Below are 16,547 nucleotides of genomic sequence, written 5' to 3' on the forward strand. Positions count from 1 at the left end.
TTTGATATTAAGTTAAGGGCAATACATCTAAAACACACAAAAAACAGGGACTTCCCTGGTGGTCCAGTGGTTAACCCCCATGCTTCCACTGCAGGGGGCATGGGTTCAATCCCTGGTCAGGGAACTAAGATCCTGCATGCCCTGTGGTGTGGCCAAAAAAAAAAAAAAGAAAGAGAAGTAAAATACACAAAAAATAAACAAACAAAAAAAGGCCTTCTTTATCTATCCAAGTCTTTTCACCAACAGTAACATGGTGGTAAGTTTGATTTAGAATTGACTCTCTGTTCTTGCCATCATCCCTTTTATCTTTTGGAAGCTAGTGTTCTATTCATTTCTAAGCCACTCATTATTTGATCAATTCCAACATTCACAATTTTTCACATTAGAATTGATGCTGTGTTAAAGTTTAATTAGCAGCGATCAATTTTTTTAGCAGTACATGACTTTGGCCTGTTCGATTTGAAGCCCTACGGGAATTGCTTTCTGCTTCCCCCTTTCGGCAGCAGCAGCGTGCCCTTTGGAGTCAAGAAGGATGGAGTGAAATGGCCCACTTTGCTCCCTCCCATCTGTGTCCCCCTGACCAGACTTAGCTGTCTTCCATGAAGCCACAGACCCCTCGTGAAAAGCCAGGAGCAGGGCGTCAAGGACTAGGGGCAGGCCCTCAGACCCTCTTATCCTGGGGTTTTGCAGGTCCTGAGAGGCTGGGGAAAGAAAGGACCCACTGACCTCATAAAACACAAGCCCTTCTCTTCACAGAGGGCCTCCCTGTGTCACTCGGGGTTCTGGTTGCAAGCAGCAGGCACTGAATCCGGGGGGATTTATTGGAAGGAAATCTGGTGCTGACATCACCTCTAATAAGATTTATTGGAAGGAAATCTGGTGCTCACAGAATCAACAGGAGGCAAAGGAGCAGGCTTGGGAAAGGGCAAGACCAAGGGAACCCAGAGCGTGGGTCTCTGGAGCAGTCTGGCCAGGATGTCAGACTTGGCGGCGTGTTGCCCCTCATTATCCTCCGTGCCCTCTTGGCTTTGCCTCTTGGCCCCAGAGACAAAGGCCCAGTTAGGAGTGTTCGGTCTGACTGCCCAGATCCTGCCTGTGTCCTGGTCACCAAGAAATGGAGAGCAGGAAATGTCTCTCTGGGGCTTCAGGGTGAGAAAGTAGGGTACCAGCTAGCCACCAATACAGCCATCCTGCCAGGAAAAGGGTCTTGGTGGTGTATTACCAACAAAAACAAATGGTTCCCTGCACTTCTATCCCAAAGTCCCAGATTTGGGAGGTCATCAGAAAGGTAAAGTGTTAGTCACTCAGTTGTGTCCAACTCTTTGCGACTTCTCCAGGCAAGAGTACTGGAGTGGGTAGCCATTCCCTTCTGCAGGGATCTTCCTGACCCAGGGATTGAACCCAGGTCTCCTGCGTTGCAGGCAGGTCCTTTACTATCTGAGCCCCCAGGGAAGGCCATCAGAGCAGCTCAGTGGTCAGACAACTGTGGCATACTCAGCGTGGTGACATTGGCTTCATTCTTAACCACCAGGCTAGTGGCGGAAACTTACCTTTCCGGAGCTCATATACAGGGTCAGGCCCTGGACTAAGTGTGTTATGTGCAATTTCGGAGAACGTGCAATTACTCGTGTTTAGACCTCAAGAATATCTTAAGGAAGGAGGACAGTAGCTACCAAACTTTTTTCCAACTACAGAGAAAGAAAGCAACAACTGCAGAGGGTAGAATTTAGGTGCTGAATAAAATAATGTCTAAAAGATGCCATTGTTTGAAATTAGTCCCTTAGACCGACAGGTAATTAACTTCTGCCAGTAGTTTAATTTCTCACGTGTACCTGGGACAGGAAACCGTACATGGGTGGTAATTTTTTCCCCCCTCCAATCACAGAGGAAATGTAACCGGGTATGAACTAGTAGCACAACTCATATATCAGTAGTCTATAGCAGTTCTACATAAATCCTTTTCTTTAAAGTTATTTAACTGTTTTGAAAATGGTTTCAACAGAAGTAATTCCAATTGCACCAGAAAGGAAACCAGAATCTTAAAGAAAATTATACTCTCTTTGCTGAGCAAGGCAAACATATCAGTATGCAGAGAGACAAGCCTGTCTCTTATGTTTTATTTCCTTAACAAATTCACCAAAACACTTACTTTCTGTCTTTAAAAAGCTGATAGACAAAGAATTCTGTGGCCATTAAAAATTAATGCCTACAACTGGTTTGTAACCACTTTAAAACAGTACTGTTTTTTTTTTAATTATTTCTCTTTTATTCACCGTATCTCATTATGGGACTTTGCACATATTATAAACACAATAAATATTTGTTGGGGTTTTTAAAAACTCATTGAAAACATATTCTCTGGGGAAGTGTTTTCTATTTAAAGATTTAGATAACCTGCTATTTTCCCACCTACTTCAAAAATAAACCAACACACTTCTATTACAAACCCACCCCTTTTTATAGCCAGGACCTTATAGAATAATATATTTCCAAAAAGCTCTAAGTGGCCACTTTCTGTCATGATGTTTCTTTTTAATTCTTTCAGGAGTTAATGTTTAAAAATCCTTGTGTCTGCGAAAGATAGGAGCTTAATGTTGTTTAAAGCTGTCTCGCGCAAAGTCATTTGGTGAAACTGACTTCATTTTAAGAACTAAGAAAAGTGAATGTAAAGACTAGGTGGTTCTCCAAAATTAAAATAAAAGACTTGCTTTTGCTTTGCTTTTTAAAACCTCTTTAAGTAATGTGAAAAAAATTCACCCATAAAAGACCATTGCTTTCAAAAAAAAAATAATAATAATTTTCTTTTTCATTAAAAAAAAAAACCTAGGTGATTCTAATAAAAGCACAATTGTTTTTCTATATTCAGAAGAACTAAGACTAAAGTAATTTAGAACTTGAGCTGTTCTCCCCTTCGGGTCTATGGAGGGAGGTGGAAGAACCTATTGATTATTGGTTTTACTTCCCTGAAATCTTCACTTCTCAGTCCTGGACACCTTGAAGTTTCTGCTCAGTATGGCCTTTCTTGAGCACTTTGTTTAAAATTTCGCCTCTTCCTCCCCTGATCAGCACCCCCGATGCCCCTTTCCAGCATTCTCTGTCTCTGTCCTAGTTACCTGACTCGGCGTATGTTTTGTTTATTATTTGCTTTCAGCTGCTTTGTGCTCATTCATGGGAGCACCATGACATGAGCACAGACTTTTGGGGGGAGGCTCCCTGTCCTGTTCTTGGCACATGAGCACTGTGAGTGCTCCTCAGTGTTTGCTGACATACAAGCTTAGGCAGCACTTGCTTGAAGATTTCTCTGGATGGGTATTTGCAGCTCTCTTGGTGGTTTAAAAAGCAGTTTCACATTAACAATTTTATCTTACAGTCTTATAATAAATTTGTGTTTTGAGGAAAGGTTATTATCCCAATTCAGCAAATGAGGGAAAGGGCCTCACAGAGTTCCTATGAATTATGCTAAGTGAGGGGCTCGCAAGTGGTAGACCCCAACCTTGGACTCAGACCTATTACGTGCCTTGAAATGCAGTTACCACCCAGGTTGTGACTCTTATCTGTCTGAAGGAATACAGCAAGGCTTGTAATAAGTATTGCTGAATTGGGTCTCAGGAGAGTGGATTCCACAGAGTAAGTAAGAATCCAGTGTGGATGGATAACATGGGTTGGGAAGATCCCCTGGAGGAGGAAATGGCAACTCACTCCAGTATTCTTGCCTGGAGAATCCCATGGACAGAGGAGCCTGGCGGGCTCCAGTCCATGGGGTCCCAAAGAGTCAGACACAGCTAAGCAACTTCCACCCTGGTGGTCTTGATATAGATGCCCTGTGTGCTGTGTGTGGTGAGCTCTGGAAACTGAAAGCGTTCTCCATGCGATGGCCACCTCCAGGAGCCTCCACACACCCCTGCTTGCATTGCAGCTGAGCAGCACACCTTTTGCGTTTCAGGCATCTCCCCCTGACATTTCTGTTTCATGACAGCTGTGTTTAGGGAGGCAGTGCACTTAATGGTTAAAGACCAGAGACCCCGTTACACATAGAACCAGGTAGAACGTGAAGCTTGACATGGTTGGAAGATTGGGGAGGCAATTACTCTGTCTCCTCATCTATTGAATTAGGTTGGTGGTACCAAGTTCTGATATATAAATTAGATGATGCAAATAAAGCATTCATCACTGCTGTAGGTGTGATTATTGTGCAAATAGATGGGGGAAAAGTGGAAACAGTGTCAGATTTCATATTCTTGGGCTCCCAAATCAATACAGACGGTGACGGCAGCCATGAAATTAAAAATGCTTGCTCCTTGGAAGAAAAGCTATGATAAATCTAGACAGAGTGTTAAAAAGCAGAGACATCACTTTGCTGACAAAGGTCCGTCTAGTCAATGCTATGGTTTTTCCAGTAGTCATGTATGATGTGAGAACTGGACCATAAAGAAGTCCGAGTGCCAAAGAATTGATGCTTTTGAACTGTGGTGTTGGAGAGAACTCTTGAGACCTCCCTTGGACTGCAAGGAGATCCAACCAGTCCATCTTAAAGGAAATCAATCCTGAATATTCATTGGAAAGACTGATGCTGAAGCTGAAGCTCCAATACTTTGGCTTCCTGATGCAAAAAGCTAACTCATTGGAAAAGACCCTGATGCTGGAAAGGTTGAGGGCAAGAGGAGAAGGGGACAACAGAGGATGAGATGGTTGGATGGCATCACTGACTCAGTGGACAGGAGTTTGAGTAAACTCAGGGAGATGGTGAAGGACAGGGAAGCCTACTGTGCTGCAGTTCATGGGGTCACAAGGAGTCAGACAGGACTTAGTGACTGAACAACCACAACTGTGTGTCTCATTATCTCTTCACTAGATTATAAAACCATAGAAGTTAAGGCATGTTACTGGCTTTATTAGTTTGCTAGGGCTCCCATAATACTGTCCCATTAACTGAGCAGTTTAAACAGTAAAAATGGAAAGTCTCGCAGTTCTTGAAGCTAGAATGCCAAGATCAAGGTATTGACCGGTTTGTTCTGACGACTGAGAGGGAGAATCCGTGCCATGTCTCTGGGTTGCTGGCAGACTTTGGCACTTCTCGGCTTGTAGAGGCTGCCCTCCAGTCTTCACCTTCATCTTCAATGGTGTTCTCCCTGCGTGTGATTCTGTGTTTAAATCTCCCCTTGTTTATGAAGACACTGGTCGTGCTGGATCCGGTGCCCTCACTACTCTGGCACAACCTCATCTTAACTAATATATCTGCAGTGACACTATTTCCAAGTCAGATCAACATTCTGAGGTCCTGGGGGTTTGGAAGTCAACATAAATTTGGGGTGGGGGACGCAATTCAACTCATAACATGGGATTTGGCACCTTTATATCTGTTGTATTTTACTTGTATTTATTAAGTTCCAGGGAATGGCTCCGGGACCCATTGGACTTAAATAAAGGTCTCTAGAAGGTTCAGAGATAGAGCTACTTCCCAGCTTATTGGCCTTTTGAAAACTGCCTCTCCATCCAAGGTTTACCAGAAGAGAAACTTCCCTCCTGCTAGCACCTCCCTGGGCTTTGTGTTTGATCTTTGGCTCAGGAATATATAACATGTCAAGGCGAAGATTTTTCTCAGGACTTTCCAAGCTGATTTTTAACAGATAGGTAGCAGTAATATCTTTACATATAAAGATTTATGTGTGTTATTTATAGTTTAACATGTTAAAAGGTTTATTCGTCTACATATCTGGGTAACTCAGTGTACCTGTCAAAATTTTAAGTGAATGTCTTGTCTCACAGGTATGTGTCAGTAATAATGTATTAGTAATAAATGTGTTAATGTGTTAATAATAAATGACAGTTTCCCTCAAAGGCATCTTTCTTTCTTTCTGGTATGTATATAGTGTGATTATAAAGTAATGAGGGTGGTTCCACAATCTACACACATGCATATAGACTTCTGTATTCTATTGAAAATTTGCATGAGATATTTCCAGTATATAAATTGTAATACTGTACTTCACACATCCATATTCTTAAAATGGATATTCCCTCCACAAATCACTTGCTTAATACAGCAGAACTTTTGGAGTTGCTTTTCAGGCTACACTTGTTTGTTTCAGGCTACATTTACACACGCATTATATACTACATTCTCTCAATGGTTGGAGCTGAAAGTTTGAGTTGTTATAAATTTCAGGATTTGTTGTGATGGAAATGAGACTCTCCACAGAGCTTTGAATTTATAGAAAGTCTGCATATATTTGTTAAATGAATGAATATATGAGTAAGTGAGGGGGTATGGAGGAAGTGAAGGCATTTCTTTTAAATTCCACTTGAACCAATGGAATCAGTAACCTATGGTGAATATGATACTGAAGAGTGAAGGTAATATATTTAAAAAACACAGAAGCAAGTTTTGATTTTTTATATTGTCTTATTCCTGTAAGTTGGGCTTTGTCATGATACTTTGTCTTGTCCCCCCACCCTCTACCCTGTGACTGATGGTTTCAAGCACTCTGCAATGGAAAGGGTCTCCAAGAAAGGCAGTTTTAGGGGGAAGAGACTCAAGGGATGCACATTTGCATAGGGCAGGAAGGGCACTGGAACATCTGGTGGTGGTGGCCGACCGGTACCGTTTGTTAGCGCTCATTAAATGCACATTAATGCGCGAGTTGCTCTGAATGTGTAAATGCCATTTCAGGTCAGTTCTGTTCTCCCAGGCCAACGGCAATGACTTTGGGGGGCCTACCCCGGTTGTTTCCTTGCCGATGGCATCTGACCTGGGGTCAGACCTGCATTTAACCCTTTCCTGTAGGTCAAAACCAAATCAACGGGGTGAGGATGAAACTGGAAATGAGTGGTCTGTACAGCAGGTGTCCCCTGCGGAGAATGTGCCGCAGGTGGAAACAGTTTAAGATCTGTTCCTGGCCCATCTCCGAAGAAGCTTCAGAGGTCAGAGATGCAATTCCAAGACATCCCATGTGGCGGGGGGGCCTGGGGATAGATGGAACAGGTGCTGACTCGGAGCGGTTTCTCAGCAGCATGGTGGGGGGACTTTCAAAGAGACCCCTTCTGGAGATAATGTATCCATATATTCATGAGCACATATCTCGGGCATCCATCGTGGACTGATTTACTTAGAAGTTGCCCCCGAGTGATTAGAACTTTACCCTCTGCCCCTACCTCCCACCAGCAACCAGAGATTTTGATTGGAAGGCAAGAATATAATGCATTTTTCTCTTTCTTTGTTCCAGAGGATGAGGATGATGAGGAAATGGTGGAACCTAAAGGGGGCCAGGATTCAGAACAGGAAAATGAAGACAAAAAGCAGGAGGTGAAGGAAGGTACGGTGTGGGAGAGAAATCAAGTCATCGTTTTATTGTTTTTGTTTTTGTAACCAACATAAGGGGGTGTAGAGGTAAGTAAAAATTAAACATACGCCTCCAGTATGGAAGGTTTTCTGGGATTGTTCAGTACATTACATGTAGCAGTATAAACTGGGTTCCTTTAGTTTTTGACTGACAGAAGCAAATAAAATACAAGTCATCCACAATTCCAGCAACAAGTCCAGTCATGATTCCCGTAAAATTATTACTAAATAGCAGTAAAACAAGATACTTGTTATTAATTGACATGTTACCTAGTTGGGTCCATGTGAGCTATAGAGAAACATTAACCAAGATCGTCACTATGGTGCATGCATGCTAAGTTGTTTCAGTCGTGTCTGACTCTGTGCGACCCTGTGGACTGTAGCCCACCAGGCTCCTCTGTCCGTGGGATTCTCCAGGCAAGAATACTGGAGTGGGCTGCCACGCCCTCCTCCAGGGTATTTCCTGACCCAGGGATCGAACCAGCATCAGGCAGACTCTTTACCACTAGGGCCACCTGGGAAGCCCAATCATCACTACTGACTGTGCTATAAATGTCTTCTCCATGCTCTGCCCAGATCAGGAGCAGCCTCTCTATTTAGTAAGGCTTACTAGGTGCTTGGCTGTCTCCTTAACACTCCAAAGATATTATGTACCCTTTGCAACATCCTTTTGAAGCAAATACTATTATTGTCTCTATCGTATAGATAGAGAAATAGGAAAAGAGAGGTTTAAAAACATACTCTGTATACATAATGTATAAGTACATGGCCTGTGCTTAGAGTTGGCACCAAAGCCTATGTACGTCCCCATGATGCCCTCCTCCTGTAATAGCACTGGATTTCAAAACACAAGAAAGCAAGAATGTAAAAAGAATAGAAAGGGGTAAGCAAGAAATACTATAGCTGATGCTTCCTTACAAATCTAATTTTGTGTGCTTTTTGAGATTTTCGGCCTAAGGAGAAAAAGAGAATTTGAGATTGTCATTCTTACTGAGAAATGGAGTATCTGTGAGAATGGACTCTTGCATATTTCCTACTAAGTGTCCCAAGTTTAGAGCAACAAAAGTCTAATTAGAAGCTCATTTTATTTTATTTTTATATTTATTTATTTTTAATTGATTGATGATTGCTTTACTGTATTGGTTTGCTTTCTGTCATAAATCAACATGAGTTAACCATAGGTGTACATGTGTCTCCTCCCTCCTGAAAACTCATTTGATTTTTAAAATTTCCATTTGCCTGTGACTCTGGCACACATGGTTGTCCCCAGGGACTTTGTAAGAGTGGGTATGTACTGCTCATGCAGACTCATTCCACCCTGCCCAGGCATGAATGAGGTGGCTGTTTACTGCCAAATTCTAGGGTATGGCTGTAGACAGGTAGTAGATTCAGCATCTTTAAGAGTGGCATTCACAGAAGGCCCAAGTTACATTTTCTGAGAGATTGTAAAAGGATCTGATTGAAGCAATTTCACATTTAAACTCCTGCTAAGAATGTGGAAAGGCTTCCCTGGTGGCTCAGATGGTAAAGAATCTGCCTGCAGTGTGGGAGCCCCACATTCGGTCCCTGGGCTGGGAAGATCCCCTGGAAAAGAGAATACCCACTCTAGTTGCTTGCCTGGAGAATCCCATGGACAAGAAGCTACGGTCCATGGGTCTCAAAGAGTTGGACACAACTGAGGGACCAACACTTTCACTTTCAAGAACATGTGTGTATATTTAAGCTGGTGAATAGAGTATCATTAACACAGGTGTAGCAAGAGACAAAATAAGTCAGAGTTTACTAAAATACTACTTTTTTTTTTTAGCAAAATATCCTTAAGATGTACTGGGTGATAAGGAGCCAGGGTATATTTTGTGTGTCTTGGCACAGACTCCCTACTGCCCCCCAACCCCAATCTCCAAATTGTCTTCTCTGGCAAAGCACTGCAACCTCCTTCTTAAGTTCTGAGCAAAAACGCCCTCCAGTTTTAACTGTTACTCATGCTTTATGGAATTGATTAAAGTCCTGTTAAAAGTCCAAGAGAAGTTTGAAAGTACATTTCCTGTTACTGCCATGCTGTGCGTCTTAGTCTCTATTAATGGCTTTTCTGCACATTAGCATATGATGGGTTAAAAGCATGTTTATGTTGGCATCAAACTCTTGCTGGCTATTTTTTTTTAAAGCAAGATAGTATTTTGCACACTTTTAAAAGAATCTCTAGCAGATACGATCGTGGCGCCATTCACCCAGCTGCATGGTAGGCAGGGCTGTGTCAGCACTTCCATAGGAACCCTGAATTTCAGGGATTTATTACTTAGCCATAAACATTTGCTCTGGGCTGAAACTTGACATACATGGTTTCAAACCAGGGAACACATTTTTGAGAAATCTGGCCTTTTTTGGGATTAAAAAAAAAAAGTGCTGAGGGGAAGATGGGAAAAAAAAAAATCCGTCCTCACCAGCTTTTGACATTTTTGCCCATGTGACATCAAAATGCATTAAACAGCAAAGAAATGTGGGTTCAATTTATTACTCTTCCCACTCTTTTTTTCACAAAAGAGTTGGGAAAAACAGCAAGTACCTTTTTAGCTTTTAATCAAATTTTAGGAAATTTTGGTATGTGAATGTCCTAGGATTTTCATGTTTAGAAATTTAAAGCAACAGAATCAGAAACTTAGCTCCTGAAATTGCACATTAACTCATAAACCTCACATTAACTTCAGAGAAGGGCACCATTCTTTATTCAGTTTGGGTTTTCTTACTCTTGTTTTTGAACTGATTTCACTGTAAAATTCTCTAAGAACCACTATGCCTTCTTAATCTGATTTAATATTTAAGTTATGTGGGTTTACTTACTTTTTAATCTTTTGGAATATTTTTGAAAACTATTTAAAAGATGTAATTTCTACATTGATGTTTAAAGCTACATCATTGAAAAAAGCATTTCTGAAACGGAGATTTTTAAAATTACTTTTGACCTAAAAATGAGATTGTAAAATATTCAATAAAAACTGTGGATTTCACTATGGATCTTACATTTTTACAGAGAAAAAAAAAAAAAAACCCAAGGAACTCTAGACATCAAAAAATATAGTGTATAGTAAATAGAGTAAATCAAAAAGAAGCTGAAAAAATACACATTCAAGTCAATAAGAAAACTCAAGAAAGCACAGCAGATAGGATAGGATCAATATGAGAAACACATACAAAAAGCATTGTCATATATAAAACCAAGACAAATTAGGATTTTAGTAATAAAAAGAATAAAAAATAGACCCTAAAATAAAATTCATACTAAATTTTAATTTTTTCAGGCTATGAATTCATAGAAATTGGGCAGTTTTCTAAACTTTGAATTTCATGACTCTAGTGCCTTGTTTTCATACTTCTTATTCAAGCTAAATGTAACTGTTCAGGTAAATTTTGGTAAGTTTGAAACTTGTCCTGTTATTTGGATTATATGAAAGTAATATCCACATGTTCTAGTTTTCCTGAAGAATCTTTATCTCTTAAAAAAGATCACTTAAAATGCATAAAATATTGTTAGCTCTTGGCAGAAATACTCCGTGTTGCAAAAACAAACAACAAAACCTGCTATAATAGCACCTTCTGCTTAACTTGTAAGAAAAATCAAACATTACTGTTGTCCTTGTTTTTCTCTGGTATGCCTGTTACTATTAAATTAATTCCTACCTTTTCATGCAGTTAAGATGTTGAAAACAATTCTTTAGGTTCCAGGGATAGGGAAGAAGTGAAGAAACAGAAATTTCAGGGAGAATTTGAGGTCCATCGTAGAGTCATACTGTTCTGGTTCAAATTGTTTATGCTTGTATTTTAAGTTTTGTGGACTCCATTAATCAACTAATTTTCTTCTCGTGAAATATAATGTCTGGAGAGGTTTTATCTCCTGAATACTGATATTGGTTGTGGTTCTTGGATAGTCCATTATGTTTTCATTACATTGTCATAAAACATCAATTTAAAGATTTTTAAATATGAGAGGTTTGGGGTTTTATCAAACATAGCTATGGCTCTACTTAACTCCTAAGTTGAATATTGTTTATGACTTTTAAAAAGTACTCATCTATTATTTTATGCTAACAAATCATGTCATTTGATCTCTGTTAGACATCAAAGCGTAATATAAAGTATGTTCTTTGTTTTGGTTCTGTAGCAATTTATTTTCAACCCAAATATTGTATTGTCAAACATACTATTTGGAGAGGCTACTGCTTCAGTTACCTGAACTTGGCTTCTGCAAATACACTTTGATCAGCTGTTTATGTTTCTTTTAGAAAAGAAGTTGTAAGTCTTGAAAGCTGAGATCAAAATGACAATAAACTACAGGGAAAAAAAATTACAGAAAATTAGACAGGAACTATTTTTTATTCAAAGCAATGGACCTGTAAGGAAAGATACAGGTGGAATAAAAGTAACTCAAAAAGATAAACAGAATAGAATAGATATTTTTTAAATATAAAAATAGGAATAAAGTGGGAAAATTCCTATTTCTCTGTGTAATTTCAAGTGTGTTTCAAGTCATTCATCAGCGGTGACTAAAGTCAAATGAAGCTTTGTAAAATAAAACATTCTTCTTGAAGTAATACACAGTGTCCTTTCATTTCATTCTGTAGCTATCAACCTGTGACCTAACATTGTGAAATAATTCTTTCACTATTTTACCATTGCAAGAAATTAATATTTTCACAGATGCCCTCTTTATTTGCTCCAAGAAATTCTGTCCTACCAACGTGTTTTGAATAACCACATAATTTGCCAACATGTTTCTCATTAAAAATTATGTTTGCTTTAAAAAAAAAATTCTTCTTGACCTTGTAGTATTCTAGTTTAGTGATGCTTATCTATGTAACAGTAGTGACCAAAGACTGAAGGCAAAAGGAGAAGAGGGCAGCAGAGGATGAGATGGTTGGATGGCGTCACCAACTCAATGGACATGAACTTGGACAGACTCTGGGGGACAGTGAGGGGCAGGGAGGCCTGGCGTGCTGCGGTCCATGGGTCGTGAAGAGCTGGACACAACTCAGTGACTGAGCAGCGAGAGCAGCAGCCGGTGGAAGCAAAAGGAGCCTAGCATTTTCCCCTTTCCTAGTTTCACCAAAATAATTTTTTTGAAGTTATATAAGGGTGAAAATTTTGCATGCATTATTTATGGGTGTTTCAGAAAGTAGATAAATTATATACGGGGCAAGATGATGGTTGGATGGTATCACCAACTCAGTGGACATGGGTTTGAGAGAACTCTGGGAAACAGTGAAGGACCGGGAAGCCTGGCGTGCTACAGTCCATGGGGTTGCAAAGAGTTGGACATGACTGAGCAGCTGAACAACAGCTAATTATTGAATGCTCAACTATTTGCTGAGCTTCCCCAGTGGCTCAGTGGTAAAAAATTCACCTGCAGTGTAGAAGCTGCAGGAGACACAGGTTCAAGCCCTGGGTCGGGAAGATCCCCTGGAGGAGGGCATGGCAACCCTCTCCCAGTATTCTTGCCTGGAGAATCCCTTGAACAGAGGAGCCTGGCGGGCTACAGTCCATAGGGTCACAAAGAGTCAGACGCCACTGAAGCGATTTCGCATGCACGCAACTATTTGCTAGTATGTTTATTTTTAACTCTTAAAGCAGACTTGAAGTTTAGGTATCATTGCCTCTCTTTATAGATAACACTGCTGCTTAGAGAGCTTTCACTGATTGAAGAATCCAAGTTAGCAAATGGCATAGTAGCTCTTGGATTCCACGTCGATTTTATAGAGTTCTGGTTATTTATGGTTTACATACCACCTACCTCACTATTTCTCAAACTAGTGTCTGTGTAGCATTTCTCAGCAGATGTTGATGGAGGTTCTTATAGAGTCCCAGTATACAAGGCATATTTGGGGCTCTGGAGATTTCGGCAACAAAGAAATCCTTCTGCCTCTTAGAATTGCTGGGGTGAACTGTGTTTGGAGATTACCTTCTGCTTAGTGGATGAATCATGTTTTTTTATAACATCACCTGGAGAGCATTTTATAAGGTGTGAACCAACTACGTCATAATCATTCAAGTTTATTGTTCAAATACAGACTTTGGAGTCTGTCTAGACCCTCTTTCATTTTGATTTGGGGGCAGAGGAGGGCAGGCCAGAATGGGGGAGACATTCTGAACATTACAAGTTTGAGATCTACCTCCATGGCTCTGCAAAAAGACTTCCCTCCTCCTTATTTATTTCTCTCATCCAGTGGGTCACCAGTTCTTAGAAATCGTACAAGAATCTGCTCTCTTTCCATCCTTAGTTTCACTGGTTAAGTTCAAACCCCCATTGTTTCTTTTCTGAACTATTACCATATCTTCCCAATTGGTCTCCCCATTTTTTTTTAATGTATCTATTCTTTTTCAGATTTTGGCCCATTTTGGCTGTTCCATAATATTGAGCATAGTTCCCTGTGCTATACAGTAGGTCCTTGTTCAGATTTCTCAGGGCACTGGCTTCAAGATACCATTAATCAAGTCAAATAACTCTTCCATAAAACCTTATGCTGCAGGTGACTGCACCTAAATGATTCCTCTGACCATGTAGCCAGGTAAACATTGGTCCTAGTCATGAGGATGGTTGTAGAAGTGTTTGGGAAAGCCTGTGGGTGAGTGATTTCACCAGGGACCCCCATGGTTTTAATGCACTTCCCCTCTCCTGAAGTTTAAACTTCAGGAGCTTCTGATCCTACTGGAAGAATAATCAAACACTTATTGAAGTCTCTTTGCACGGAAGTTGAAATGGAGTTCCTGAAGAGCCACTAAGTTTCAGCTGACAGTTTCTGCCCTTAGGGATTTCTCATTCTGGGGCAGTTCCTAATGCTTCGTTTATAGGTTTATGTGAACTTTGCTACTGAAGGAACAGTTTCTGTAACCTAATCCTGACTCTGAGGTGAGCTGACTTTCAGACACTGTGACATACTGCTAGTTTTTAAGTCTCTCTTGGCCTCATTTTGTATCTTCAGATTTAGTTTTATATGATTGGTCATGCTAGAAAAGTAAGGCATAAAAGCAATTGTGAGGTATCTTATAGCATTTATTTGTTTCATGTGTTTGTTTAAAAGCAGAAGATATCTTGGGTAAAGTTGGGTTTGCAAGGACATGCTTTAGTTTTTGAGGGGAATTTCTATAACAGTCTATCAACCATATCAAGTAACTATCTAAAGAAAATGAATTTATCAGTAGAAAGAGGCAAGGTGCTATCTGAATTGTATTGTAGATAATTCTTAGTTCTTAATTATTTGGTAAGTGCAGCTTAACCATAGCCTTACAATCTAATATACATGGTTTTACAGATATCTCTACTATGTACTATTTGAGCTGTTTTTCAACTTCAGTTCAAAAGAAAGTAACATTCAGAACTGATTGTTAAAACACACAATCATCTTCATTTGTAATATTTTTTCAACTCTTCAAAATAGCAATTAATCCAGATATGACATCTTTTTGCAAAGTTGGCAATGAAGACATCTGCGAAAAACCTTTGGTGTGAATTTAAGAGTAATTTAGAGTTAATGTTAACAATGGCTTATTTTACTGTGTCCTATTTCTCTTTTGATAAGCAGTGTCTTTCAAGAGTTAGATTCCTCTTGAAATGTTTTAATTATCTTTTTTCTTTTTTTCTTTCCCAATGATCTCTTTTACATAAAAAAGCTCCTCCAAGGGAGCTGACAGAGGAAGAAAAACAGCAGATCCTTCACTCAGAGGAGTTTCTCATCTTTTTTGATCGGACAATACGGGTAATTGAAAGAGCCCTGGCAGAAGACTCCGATATCTTCTTTGACTACAGTGGTCGAGAATTAGAGGAAAAAGACGGGTTAGTTTCTTGTGTGCAGTTAAAAAAAAATACTGTGATAAGTTATCTGTTGCTTCTAAACTCATTTATGTTTTGAGTAGGCAAGTTGCAAGTCTGACAAATCAGAAGACTGAAATTCCAGAGCTGATCTTGCTGAACAGCTCTGACTGAGGGCTTTGGTTATGATTTCTGGCTTAGAGTTTCCCTGTAATTATCATGTGCTTCGGTGAAATGCTTTTGAACTTGATATCTGGGGGACAGCCCAGGTGATGGGGACTGGTAGAGTCATGTACATTGTCCTCTGAGAAAACATCCTTATAAGCAGTAAGAGGAGATTTACATTCTATCCAGTAGATCTAGTTTTGATGTCTAAGCAAACAGGAAGCTGAGGAAAATAAACATGAGATCCAGGAGAACCTTAAATGATGTGTGAGACAGCAAACAGACTGGCCACCTTTTCCTCTTTTGATACCGTAAGATTATGTATATATGCCTTTAGGAAACACATGTGCAGGGGTATATTTACAGATTAAGAAAACTTGTCTATAAAACCATGGCCCCAAACAACTTGACCTGTGACTTCAACGTGTGTATTGTCAACCATCGAGGAGGCACTTTATGAGCTTTGTAAAGAGACAGAACTGATTGTTAGCCACCAGTTTCTCTTGGCCAGGAACAATATGAAAAGATGAGATCACCTGCAGTTTTCATCAGACCTGACATTTTACTACTTCTAAAATTCACATACATTGTCAAAGGCCAACCTATCGTCATTGAAGATGCTCAAGGCCATGTAAACAGGTTCGGAAGGGAGTTCTGAAAGTGTTCTTAACAGTTCATAGTATTGATAGACGATATCAAAGAGACAGTATTTTGAATATACATGTTATATTTGTTTAATTTTAAAAAGCCATTACTCTCTGGCTCATTTAATAGTCTGAGTCCTGTTTCCCTCTGGGTGCCTGGCGCAGTATTATCTTGGGTGTATGTACCTCTTGGGGCTTCCCAGGTGGCGCTAGTGGTGAAGAACCCACCTGCCAATGCAGGAGCTGCAAAAGACATGGGTTTGATCCCTGGGTCAGGAAGATCCCCTGGAGGAGGAAACGGCAACCTACCCCAGTATTCTTGCCTGGGAAATCGCATCAAAGAGGAGCCTGGTGGGCCACAGCGGTGGGGTCACAAAGAGTCAGACACAACTGAGTGACTGACACTTTACTTACTTGTCTGAGTTTGCAGTGGTGGAGCTGAGGAAGAGTTAGCTAGGGGAAAAGAAGTCGTAATGAGTCAGCTCCTTGGAACCCAAATACCTAGCCAGAGATCAAGTCACCCAGTCGGACAAGTGATGCAGGGTGCAAGGCAATAGAACAGAAGAAAGAATGGAAAACTAAGGTGAGGGGGGAGGAATTC

General features: G+C 40.3%; 1 protein-coding gene across 5 annotated transcripts in view; it reads left to right on the plus strand.

Annotated features, from left to right (window-relative positions):
- Positions 1 to 16,547, plus strand: part of DYNC1I1 (dynein cytoplasmic 1 intermediate chain 1) — a 370,739-nt gene that overhangs the window by 212,935 nt on the left and 141,257 nt on the right. For all 5 annotated transcript variants that reach the window (XM_043462652.1, XM_043462651.1, XM_043462655.1 and 2 more), the window contains 2 exons: positions 7,224 to 7,313; positions 14,999 to 15,161. In XM_043462652.1, the coding sequence (XP_043318587.1) occupies positions 7,224 to 7,313; positions 14,999 to 15,161 (253 nt within the window). The remainder of the gene's footprint in view (positions 1 to 7,223; positions 7,314 to 14,998; positions 15,162 to 16,547) is intronic.

This window comes from Cervus canadensis, chromosome 3, assembly GCF_019320065.1.
Source record: "Cervus canadensis isolate Bull #8, Minnesota chromosome 3, ASM1932006v1, whole genome shotgun sequence".
NCBI lineage: Eukaryota > Metazoa > Chordata > Mammalia > Artiodactyla > Cervidae > Cervus > Cervus canadensis.